The 12212-nt window shown below is 46.9% G+C and overlaps 1 protein-coding gene across 1 annotated transcript in view; it reads left to right on the forward strand.

Annotated features, from left to right (window-relative positions):
* ADORA2B (adenosine A2b receptor) overlaps positions 1-12176 on the forward strand; it is a 32220-nt gene extending 20044 nt beyond the window's left edge. The window contains exon 2 of the mRNA XM_003929268.4: positions 10463-12176. Coding sequence (XP_003929317.2) covers positions 10463-11126 — 664 coding nt within the window. The 3' untranslated portion in view covers positions 11127-12176. The remainder of the gene's footprint in view (positions 1-10462) is intronic.
* The last annotated feature ends 36 nt before the right edge of the window (positions 12177-12212 follow it).

Here is a 12212-nt window from a genome sequence, read left to right on the forward strand (position 1 = left end):
CAGCTGTGAGTCTGTTCCATGGAGGAGCTCATCCTTCAGTGGAAAGAGACAGAAAATGCAGTTGTGTGGTAGGTACATGGGAGAGGTGCTCTGGGCAGTCATGAGCTGCTGTGAATGCTCAGGAGCAGGTAAGCTGCTCTGCTTCCATGTGAACTTCTGTACTGTGAATTAATTCACACGTGGCAGGTGAGCAGGGGAAGGATGTTGGTATAATGCATGTTTCTTTGGTTCACCTGTGATTTTGCCTAGGCAAAGGAGGTGGAATAGTGGGAGGAGAATGACAGTTTTCAGCAGGAAAGGAGAAAGCTCTCTGGCTGCTCTGCTGGAGGAACCCCTGTGGGCTTCTAGGAACAAGAAATAAAACCACTGGCACTCCCGGAGAAAAGCCACATCTCCTAGCCTGTTGGGGTCTTGGCGATGGCAGGCTATGGCTGCCTCCAGGCCCAACTTAGTAACAGTTCCCTGGCTTAGAACTCCTCTTTCATCTGAACTGTCTTGGCACCTGTCAGCCTTGCTCTAATTAAAGTTTGCCAGGATTTCTATTTTACTTTTTTGGTGCATTTTTAATACCCATGGCGGCACCCTCTCGCCCCACTGCACTGCCTGCCTGGGTAGCCCAAAAGATTTTGTTAGTGCTCTAGTGACAACGTTTTGTAGGTTTGAGTGGTTTGCCCTAGCCCCATTTTTCACAGAATTCCTGTTAATTATGTGCAATAAGATAACATGAAGTTTTCTTTTTCTTTTTTCTTTTTTTGAGATGCAGTTTCGCTCCCGTTTGAGATGCAGTTTCGTTCCCGTTGCCCAGGCTGGAGGGCAATGGCACGATCTCGCCTCACTGCAACATTTGCCTCCCTGGTTCAAGCGTTTCTCCTGCCTCAGCCTCCCAAGTAGCTGGGATTACAGGCATGTGATACCATGCCTGACTAATTTTGTATTTTTAGTAGAGATGGGGTTTTACCATGCTGGTCAGGCTGGTCTCGAACTCCCGACCCCAGGTGATCCACCCGCCTTGGCCTCCCAAAATGCTGGGATTATGCCCAGCAACAAAAGATAGTTTCTAAGAATGTGTATATTGCTTTATAGCAGAAATGTATGTATTTCACAGGAATTTAAAACTTGTGAGCTAGACCGTAAAGGGAGGTGAGGTGTGAGAAGGAGCGTGGCTCCTAAATGATTTCCCTAAACAATCAGGAAACAATTTTAAGAAGTGACAGTAGAACTCTATGTGCATTGACTTACCAATCTGCATTTACAAAGTGCTTTGTACACATTCTGTCTATGTTAAAAGCCTTGGCAGCAGCTTGGAGGTGGGTTCTGGGGCCAGTGTTTCTGATGGGAAGCTCAGGCTCCAACCAGCCTGTGGCTGGACTGACCAGGCTCAGTGTCACTCCCTGGGTAGCTGCCCTTGAGGATCTAAATAGGGGCACCCTGAGAGCTGGGAAGTGATTTCTAAGCCTGGTTTGAGCTGAGGGCCACAGAGCCAGAGCAGGAGGAGACCCTGCCCCAGAAATAGGCCAGTGCTTGTTATGCAGGCTTTGGCGGTTCCCGTTTCCTTATGTAACCTCAGTGTTCATGCTGTTCCCTTTTGTTGATTCCCTCCATGTGACTGTTTTTCTATCAATCTCCTTAGCTAATGAGCTCCTTATAAGGAGAATGGATGGATCAGAGCACAGCTCCATACACAGTGGTGGGGCATAGTCATTTCCCAAAGTGTGGACTTTCCCAGAACCCCCTTTTGTGTGGGCCTGTAAAGGCTGGGATTGTTCCTGCCCTGTTTGAAATAATAAAGCTGCCTGTGTTTCCTGTGTTCAGTTTTCAGTCGCCTGTTATTCACTCTCCTACACTTGGGGCAGCTGTCCTGCTTCCCTGGCCTCACTGCAGTGCCCAGTGCCCTCTGCAGCAGAGCAGTGACTGCCATGGGCGGGTGAACAGAAGGACGTGGCCCATGCCCTTCAGGAATGTTTTAGGGAGATGGACACACGCATGCAGACCTGTGGGTGTTCCGGAGCGCAGGGAGTGAGGCAGTCAGCGCAAGGGTTAGGGCCGGGGAGGGAGACAGGCATGGGGAGAGGACGGAGGCCCAGCAGGAAGTGGGAAAGAAGAGGGCTTGGCAGGCAGTTACCAGAGCCTTCCTGCCATGCCAGAGTCCCCAGGGGTTCATTCCTTCCAGTGTCCTGCTCAGTGCAGGGACACCTGCTTGTTTTTGTTTGTTTGTTTGAGACAGAGTCTCGCTCCGTTGCCCAGGCTGGAGTGCAATGGTGCGATCTTGGCACACTGTAACCTCTGCCTTCCAGGTTCAAGCAATTCTCCTGCCTCAGCCTTTCCAGTATCTGGGGTTACAGGCATCTGCCACCACGCCCGGCTAATTTTTTTTTTTTTTTGAGATGGAGTCTCATTCTGTTGCCCAGGCTGGAGTGCAATGGTGTGATCTCAGCTCACTGCAACCTCTGTCTCCTGGGTTGAAGCAATTCTCCTGCCTCAGCCTCCCCAGTAGCTGGGATTATAGGCATGCACCACCACACCAGGCTAGCTTTTGTATTTTTAGTAGAGATGGGGTTTCACCATTTGGCCAGGCTGGTCTCGAACTCCTGACCTCAGGTGATCCACCCACCTTGGCCTCCCAAAGTACTGGGATTACAGGCATGAGCCACCGTTCCTGGCCACACCTGCTTGCTTTCTGCGGCATCCCTGTCTCCTACCCTCTGCCTGAGTCCAACTGTCCTGCCATTATGGAGCTGGAGCTCTGGTGCTAAAAGCGCTTCTGTCTTTGGAGCCTCCGAGCAGGAAAAAATCCCCAAACTGTTTGCTTTCACAACAATCAACACAGAAGATTTCTGTGACCAGATGTGTGGGGATTTCTCCTTACCAACCAGCAAGCAGTCCATTCTGCAGCAGACACCAGTTGAGTGTCCTCCAGTTCAATTCTGATACTCTCTTCCTGGAGACAGCATCAGATCCCAGAGGTTGAGGGCTCAGTCCCACAAGACTGCCCCCCACTTCCAACCATCTATAAATCAGGGATCCCACAGTCCCTTCCTTGGGTTTAATTTGCTAGAGTGGCTCACAGAACTCGGGCACATTTACATAAGTTTTCTGGTTTATTATAAAGGATATTACAAGTTGGGCACAGTGGCTCACACCTGTAATCCCAGCACTTTGGGAGGCATGGCAGGTGGATCACCTGAGGTCAGGAGTTTGAGACCAGCCTGGCCAACATGGCGAAACCCCATCTCTACTTAAAAAAAAAAAAAAAAAATTAGCTGGGTGTGGTGACAAGTGCCTGTAATCCCAGCTACTTGGGAGGCTGAGGCAAGAGAATCACCTGAACCCAGGAGGCGGAAGTTGTATTGAGCCGAGATCACACCACTGCACTCTGGTCTGGAGGACAGAGCAAGACTCCGTCTCAAAAAAATTCTGAAATTTTTAAGAAATGATACTACAGAGGACATAGATGAAGAAACGCACAGGGTGAGGTGTGAGAAGGAGCGTGGCATTTCCATGCCGTCCTTGGGCGCACCACCCTACAGGAACCTCCATGTATTCGGCTGTCCTGAAGCTCTCCGTACCCTTTCCTTGTAGCCCTTTTTTGGATTCTTCATCGGATAGATAGGACTGAAGCATGGACAACTGGGTGGACATGTGAGTAGAAGAACGGGGAATGATCTCAGACTGAGAGGCTGAGTGGGGAAACTCAGCAAAGCTTATCTGTTCAGATGCTTCTTGGACTCTCTGGGCACCTTCTTCTAGGGGAGGGGCAGGACCCCTTCTGCAGTGGGGGTTGTATGACTCACAATCAAACAAGGTAGGCCAGAGAATTTCTTTGTGATCGGCTCCGAGACAGAAAGACAGAGGAAGGTATATATTTAGTTGTCATGGCCTGTCTTGGGGACAAGTAACAAGGGCTATGGGAGTTACGAGCCAGGAATTGTGACCAAAGCCAACACAGCTGACCCCTGAACAGCACAGGTTTGAATCTCACAGGTTCACTTGTACATGAATTTTTTTCAACAAAATGTGACTGAAAATGCAGTATTCCTGGGATGTGAAACCCACATATACGGAGGGCTGCTGATGGTGGAACCTAAGTATGTGAGGACTTCGGCATATGTGGGGGTCCTGCCACCAACCCCCTGTGCGGACATACTGCAGGGTGACTGTACACACATACCATGACATCACAGGGCACACACCCGCTTCCCACGGAGCTTGTGCCAAGCAGTCTGGTTATGTCCTCCAGCACGCCTCTTTTTGCTGTCCTTGAGGACTGCCTCTCAGGAGGGTGGCAGAAGCCCTTCCTTCAAGTCTTCAAGCTGCTGACCTATGGCTGGGTGGTCAGGCGGAGGAGGGAGCTGGGATTTGTGGGATAAACACGTAAGAGCTATAGATTCCTATGCAGGAAAACAGCCATTTGGGGCAAACTTGGAATCAGATTAGACTAGGTCTGTGTCCTGACTGCAATTCAGCAGCAGCAGGCACATCACGTAGGCTTTCTGAGTCGTGGCTTCCACATCTGTAAACTAAGGACAGCAGCTCTCGGGAGGCATGATTGGATGAGACGCGAGAGGTCCACAGCCCAGAGCTGCCCAAAGAGCAAGTGCGTAGGCAGAGGTAGCCGTGCCGTGGATGTGTCTGGACAGGTGGGGGAGGATCTGCAGGCATCTGTCACCAAAACTTGGAGTTTGGTTGTGCGATTCTTCCTCTGCCTCAGCTGGTGACTTTTTTTTATCCTTCTCTGAGGTAACAGCGGTTCTTGAAGGAGATACTGCCCCATCTTCTTACCACTCAACTGTCCCCCTCTGTGCACTGGCGCTATTCTTGTCCTTCCTTCTGCTGCAGCTGAGGAAGTGCCTTTCCCCATGTACCCTGGACCCTGCGTCCTCCATCTCCTCCCATTCTTACCTTTTTTAGTAATCTGTCCCCTTTTCCTGCATCTTCTCTATTATTATTTTCAGCAGTACGCTCACATCCACCATTCTCTTGATCTTTATCCCACTCTTCCTTTAATCCTCTCTTTCAGGAAATGCAAACACACACGGGGAAACCCTAAGGGATCCTCCTGGAGCCTTCACCTTTCCCGCACCTGGTCGCTCTTCAAGACCTGTCCCTCCAAAGCGGATATCCATTTCCAGCATCTTTGCTGTCACCCTGGCCCAAGTCGACGTTTTCTCGAGGCAGCTACTGAAACAGTTTCCTACCTGATCGCTCTGCTTTTCTTCTGGCTCCCCTAAAATTCAGTCTCTGTACTCTGGCCAGGTGACCTTTATCCAATGTAAATCAGTGCCATCCCCTGCTTAAAAGCCCGCCATGGGTCCCAGTGCCTATGAATTGGCCCCTGACTCGCCTTGGGCTCACTTTCCTGCATGACAGCCTTATTAGCACATGCTGTTCTCTCTGCCTGGAGTGTTCCACTTTTCAAATTTCTCACTCCTCAACCTTTACCTTTCCGCCTGAAAGCCCTTCCTGACATCCTGTATCCAAGACCTCCCGTTTTCCCTTACCAGTGCGTCCTGTTCATTTTGGTATAGCTGAACCCATCCCAATTCAGAATTTCATATTTATATGTTTACTTACTGATTTCTGTCTTTTCCATTAGCTTATGTTCCACGAGGGCAGGGATTGTGTTTTCAGTGCCTAGCAAAATGTGTGGTACAATGGAATGCCTCTTCAAATGAAGCCATGAACTAACAGGGAAGAGAGGTGGTGATGGAAGTTCACAGAGAAGGCAGTGACCAGCTGCCCCACTGATTGAATTAGCTGCTCTTCCTTATCCGAGATAAGGCCTGAGAGTTTTGCACATGTATAGGATTCAGCAGTTGTGAGAAGTTCAGATACGGGTGGATTCCAGTTCTGAAATCTAGTGGGGAGCCACCCCCATGAACAACCCCTGTATGTACACTGTACCCCAAATATAATATTGCTTTTAAAAAAAGGTAAAATAAGGGGTAGCGTGACAGAGTGCAAGGAACACAGGCCTCTGAGTACTGATTTAGCTTCTGGTCTTTGGTTTGTGTATTAGCTTTGTTTTTCTTATTTTAGTTGTGAAATAAGAGAGATTGGACTAGAAAGATAAAAGTCCTCTCCAGTTTGGCTGCCTTAACAGAGTATCCAACAGTGTTATCAGCAATCAAGACAGTTAATTATCTTTTGAAACCAGAATATGAAGAAGCCATGATGGCTCCAGGGTCAGTGTCGTGGTTCAAAGGTGTCATCAAAGACCCAGTCTCTACTGTTTTCTTCTGCTTTGCTCCAGGCTTGTCTCTCATGGTCACAATGTGGTTGCTGCAGCTCTAGGCATCACAGGCTTCCACAAGAGCTGAAAAGGATGGGCATGGGCAGAGCTCTCCTCATGGGTCTCTCTCTCTTCGTCAGGAAGTAAAATCTTTCCTGGAGGTCCTCTAGCAGATGGCCTTGTATGTCTCATTGTCAGAACCATTTCATGTAGCCACCTGAGCAATCATGAGAATGGAAGTGCCATAATTTCCTTATCCCAAATATAGATTCATCCCCCAGAGCTGCCCTGTTATCTGCTGTACTTGATACAGTTCAGTCCTGTGAAAAGAGGAGGAGTGAGGGCAGGCTGCTGTATGGGCTGCCCCGTGCAACTGAAGTTCTGTGATTCTAAGTGCTCCGCCTTTGGGAGGCTTCCTTGTTATGCTGCAGGGACTAACTGTGTTATTCACATCTCCAGTGAGGCAATGGCAAAAAATAACTTTCTTTTTTTTTTTTTTTTTTTTTTTTTGAGGAAGGCTTTACGAATGAGAAGGGAAACAGAAAGGGTTTGGCCAAGAAAGATTCAGTGAGAAACTGAGCCCGGCAGGTCATCTGCGGTATAGGGGCCCACAGTTGAGCTGCCTGTTGCTAAGAGAGAGTAGAAAAGATTAGAGATCACTGTAAATTATGAGGCAAGACCTCAGTTCACTTCCTCAGTAAACTACTGGTTCTTCTGCATGTCCAGGCTACAACCTCAAGTATTCTCAGTAAGTAGAATCTTTCCTTAAAGCTGCTTAATGAAGTCAGATAACAAGTGATGAATCTATTGTATCTGCTAGGGGACCTCCAGTCCTTTTTGTAGGTCGTAGTCCTTTTAGTTTGTTTGGTTTTTTTGAGACGGAGTCTCACTCTGTCGCCCAGGCTGGAGTGCAATGGCACGATCTTGGCTCATTGCATCCTCCGCCCAGGCAATTTTCCTACCTTAGCCTCCCGAGTAGCTGGGATTACAGGTGCCCACCACCATGCCTAGCTAATTTTTGTATTTTTAGGAGAGACAGGGTTTCACCATGTTGGCCAGGCTGGTCTCGAACGTCTGACCTCAAGTGATCCGCCCACCTTGGCCTCCTGAAGTGCTAGGATTACAGGTGTGAGCCACCGTGCCTAGCTTATAATGGCTATATTAAGAACATACTATGTGCCGGGCACTATGAGAGGTCCTGGGGATACCAATACAAGGGGACAATGTCCTAGTCCTTAAGAGGCTGACATTCCAGTTTAGGGCTACCACATGCATCAGATAAGTCAGCTCTATGGGGCAGGAGAATGGGAGCGGTCATGTCTCCCTAAGAGGTAACCAAGAAAGGAAGTTAACTGGTAAGAGCAACAGATGCTTTGTCTGATACTGAGAATAGCATGAGCCAGAGGGAGCCATTGGTCAAGAATGACGCACTGGACATGTGGAGCTGAGGCTGGAAGGCTCTGCAGCCTTGCTGGGAAGTGCACACCTTACCCTGCAGGCGAAGGAAACAAACACTTCCTATTGGCAAGTCTTCAGGTAATGTCAATCAAATTATTTCCCAGTTTTCTCCCAGAGATTACAGAAGGATTTTATTTCATTTATTTAATACATTACATTGATTGTGTTCTTTTATATATATTAGATATGTATTATGGACCAGTTGTTAACAAAATTTATACCTTTGCTATAAACCATGGATAGACTATAGCAAAATGTCTAAAAGGTATATTGTGGTATCTGTTGCTCTTATAAGATAAGCTGGCTTATCTGATACATGTCATATCCCTCAACTGAAATGTCAACTTCTTAAGGACTAGGACCTTATCCCTTTGTATTGGTATCCCCAATAGTGATTTCTAGTTGTTGCTTTTTTTTAAGATGGGGTTTCACCATGATGGTCAGTCTGGGTTTGAACTCCTGACCTTAGGTGATCCACCCACCTCGGCCTCCCAAAGTGCTAGGATTACAGGCTTGAGCCACCATGCCCGGCCTGTATTTTTTTTTTTTTTTTTTTTTTTTTTTGAGACGGAATCTTACTCTATCACCCAGGAAGGAGTGCAATGGCATGATCTCGGCTCACTGCAACCTCTGCCGCCTGGGTTCAAGCAATTCTTCTGCCTCAGACTTGAGAGTAGCTGGGCTTACAGGCACCTGCCACCGTGCCCAGCTAATTTTTATATTTTTAGTAGAGACGGGGTTTCACTATCTTGGCCAGGCTGGTCTTGAACTTCTGACCTCGTGATCCATCTGCCTCAGCCTCCCAAAGTGCTGGGATTACAGGTGTGAGCCACCACACCTGGCGGTTTCTAGTATTTTTGTTTTTTTGAGACAAGGTCTCGCTCTGTCACCCAGGCTGGAGTGCAGTGCTGCAGTCACAGCTCACTGCAGCCTCAACCTCCTGGGCTCAAGTAATCCTGACTCTCCCACTTCATTCTTCTGAGTAGGTGGAACCACAGATGTACACCACCCTGCCCGGCTAAGTTTTGTATTTTTTTTGTAGACATGGAGCATTACTACCCAGGCTGGTCTCAAACTCCTGGATCCAGTGGCTTAAAAATGACCAAAAAGTTTAATATTTGCTATTTCCCAATTTTTATCAACTATGCTACTAGCATTTCTCAGTAGACATGGGCATTGCCAGAGCTGTTGTTCTCCAGCAGTCTGCAGAGGTATTCAGAAATGATTCTGCCCATAGTCCTAGGCAAATCTCTTGTGTTGCTTGTAGGAAGCCAAAAAGATCCTTGCCTGGAGCCCCTGCCTCAGGCCTTTGTTCAAGTGTCACCTTATCCAGTTCTGCCCGTCCTGATAGTTCGTATTCTGCTTTTTCATTTTTCATACCACACACATCTCCATACTGTTTACTAACTTGTATTTGTTTATCCCTGCTAGACTCTAAGTCTCTTAAAATTTAGTAGGGATCTTTGTGTGTTCTGTTCACTGGTGTATCTCAAGCACCTAGAACAGGGTTCCCCATCCCCTGGGCCACAGATTAGTACTGGTCCGTGGCCTGTTAGGAACCAGGCCACACACGGCAGAAGGTGAGCAGGCAGGAGAGCATTACAACCTGAGCTCAGCCTCCCGCGGATCAGCGGCATTAGATTGTCATAGGAGCTGAACCCTATTGTGAAGTATGCACACAGTGCATCTAGGTTGTGCACTCCTTATGAGAATCTAATGCATCCCCTCCACCCCCAGTCTGTGGAAAAATTGTCTTCCACGAAACTGGTCCCTGGGTGCCAAAGAGGTTGGGGACTGCTGACTTAGACCAATGCTTTACAGAAGACCTAGACTCAAAGGGCAGTACCTTGGTAATTAGGAAGTATAGAAGTTTCCTTCTGAATTCTTTTATCTGGCAAAAAAAGGAAGTCAGTCAGTTCTTGGAAAGAACTGCACTGCACTCCACTCCAAGCAAAATGCTGCACTGTATAACAAAGCCAATTTTACCACAGTTGATATTGTTTAAAAAAAAAAAAACAACAACTTCAGCTGAATTCAATTTAAAAGAGCTTAATTTAGCAAGAATGATTCACAAATTGCACAGCCTGCTGAGCCAGAGTAGGCTCAGAGACTCCAGTGCAGTTACGTGGTTTAAGAGAATTTATGGACAGAAAAAGGAAAGTGATGTACAGAAAATGGAAGTGAGGTACAGAAACAGCTGGATTGGTTATAGCTCGGCACTAGCCCTGTTTGAACATGGTTTGAACAGTTGGCCATATTTGATTGGCCAAAAGTTGAGGACTGGCACAAGAGTAGGCTGCAGTCTGTATATACCTCCACTTGTTACAGTTCTTGATGTACATGCAGAGAAACCTTTAGGCTGAATTTAAAATATGTAAGGAGGCAGCCAAAATTTATTTAACAATATAAACAAGAGTTAACTTCCTATGACACAGACAGTATGTGATTTCACTTCAAGTCACAGTTTGCAAGAACCTACCGAGGAAGTTAAGTAAGGACTTAACCGCACTCCCTTAAGGCTTCTCCGCCTCTTGTCATTGACCATCCTTTTGTCACTAAACGGAAAGGAGTTACTAAGTCAAGAATGAAGATCTTATTGAGCTTGCTACAGCAAGCTGCTCATCCCTGCTTGCATGTCTTTAGCACTGAGGATAAAGAGCATGGTGCCCGGGAAAGTGAACTTAAGGGTCATGGAAATAAAGAGGGGGTGGGGTCTTAGATTCTGATTGCAGAGCACTATGAACTGACCGTAACAGATGGTGTTCTTTTAAACAGGTATAAAAGTTTGGTCACTGGGACTCGAGCAAGAGGGGTCATTGCTGTCCTCTGGGTCCTTGCCTTTGGCATCGGATTGACTCCATTCCTGGGGTGGAACAGTAAAGACAGTGCCACCAGCAACTGCACAGAGCCCTGGGATGGAACCACGAATGAAAGCTGCTGCCTTGTGAAGTGTCTCTTTGAAAATGTGGTCCCCATGAGCTACATGGTATATTTCAATTTCTTTGGGTGTGTTCTGCCCCCTCTGCTTATAATGCTGGTGATATACATCAAGATCTTCATGGTGGCCTGCAGGCAGCTTCAGCGCACTGAGCTGATGGACCACTCGAGGACCACCCTCCAGCGGGAGATCCATGCGGCCAAATCACTGGCCATGATTGTGGGGATTTTTGCCCTGTGCTGGCTACCAGTGCATGCTGTTAACTGTGTCACTCTTTTCCAGCCAGCTCAGGGTAAAAATAAGCCCAAGTGGGCAATGAATATGGCCATTCTTCTGTCACATGCCAATTCAGTTGTCAATCCCATTGTCTATGCTTACCGGAACCGAGACTTCCGCTATACTTTTCACAAAATTATCTCCAGGTATCTTCTCTGCCAAACAGATGTCAAGAGTGGGAATGGTCAGACTGGGGCACAGCCTGCTCTCGGTGTGGGCCTATGATCTAGGCTCTGGCCTCTTCAATCCACAATAAACAAAGAGGACACGGCTGGCTGATTCTCACTGTGAAAGATAGCTACACCTCACAAGGAAATGGAATGCCTCTCTTGGGCACTTCCCTGGAGCTATCACATATCTAGCTAATATGTATGTGTCACTAGTAGGCTCCAAGAGTTGACAAATATATTTATGATCTATTCAGCTGCTTTTACTGTGTGGATGATGCTGATAGCTTGGATGGATTCTAACAGACTGTTTTGTTTTTAAAAGTCTGCCTTGTTTATGGTGGAAAATTACTGAAATTTTACTGTGAAACACTGTGAACTATTATAATGCAAATATTTTTTATCTTAGAGGCAATGGAAAAATAAAAGTTGGCTGTACTAAAAATGTATACTTGCTCCTAGGAAGGTGTCCTCAAAAATTACAAGTATAATTATTTGGCCAGGCATGGTGGCTCATGCCTGTAATACCAGCACTTTGGAAGGCCAGGGCAGTTGGATTACAAGGTCGGGAGTTCGAGACCAGCCTGTCCAATGCAGTGAAAACCCACCTCTACTAAAAAATACAAAAATCAGCTGGGTGTGTGGTGGTGTGCGCCTGTAGTCCCAGCTACTTGGGAGGCTGAGGCAGGAGAATCGCTTGAACCTGAGAAGTAGAGGTTACACTGAGCCGAGAGCACCCCACTGCACTCCAGCAGGTGACAGAGTGAGATACCATCTCAAAAAAAGTACAATTATTCAATCAAGAGACTGCTGTATTAATTTAAGGAAATTATAGTCTCATAAGTCGAATTTTGATCACATAATTTTAAGCTCCATTCTCTTCCATATACAGAAAACTACCCGAGGGAAAAAGGCTGGTGAAATGGGATTCCCTCCTCTACCAAATTCTGCCATCTCGAGCTAGGTAGGGAATTTTGCTTCGCTCCAAAGTTCCAAAGTTCAAGTTTGGTTAAGTTCTTGGAATCCAAAGTGTGAAAATTTTACTAAGCAAAATTATTTAACTCTGTGTGTATATGAGGTTAAATAAAAATAAAACTTAAAAAGACAAGCTTAGGGTGCTGCATTGGCTTGTTCCATCTACCTT

The sequence above is a fragment of the Saimiri boliviensis genome, chromosome 17, assembly GCF_048565385.1.
Source record: "Saimiri boliviensis isolate mSaiBol1 chromosome 17, mSaiBol1.pri, whole genome shotgun sequence".
Lineage (NCBI taxonomy): Eukaryota > Metazoa > Chordata > Mammalia > Primates > Cebidae > Saimiri > Saimiri boliviensis.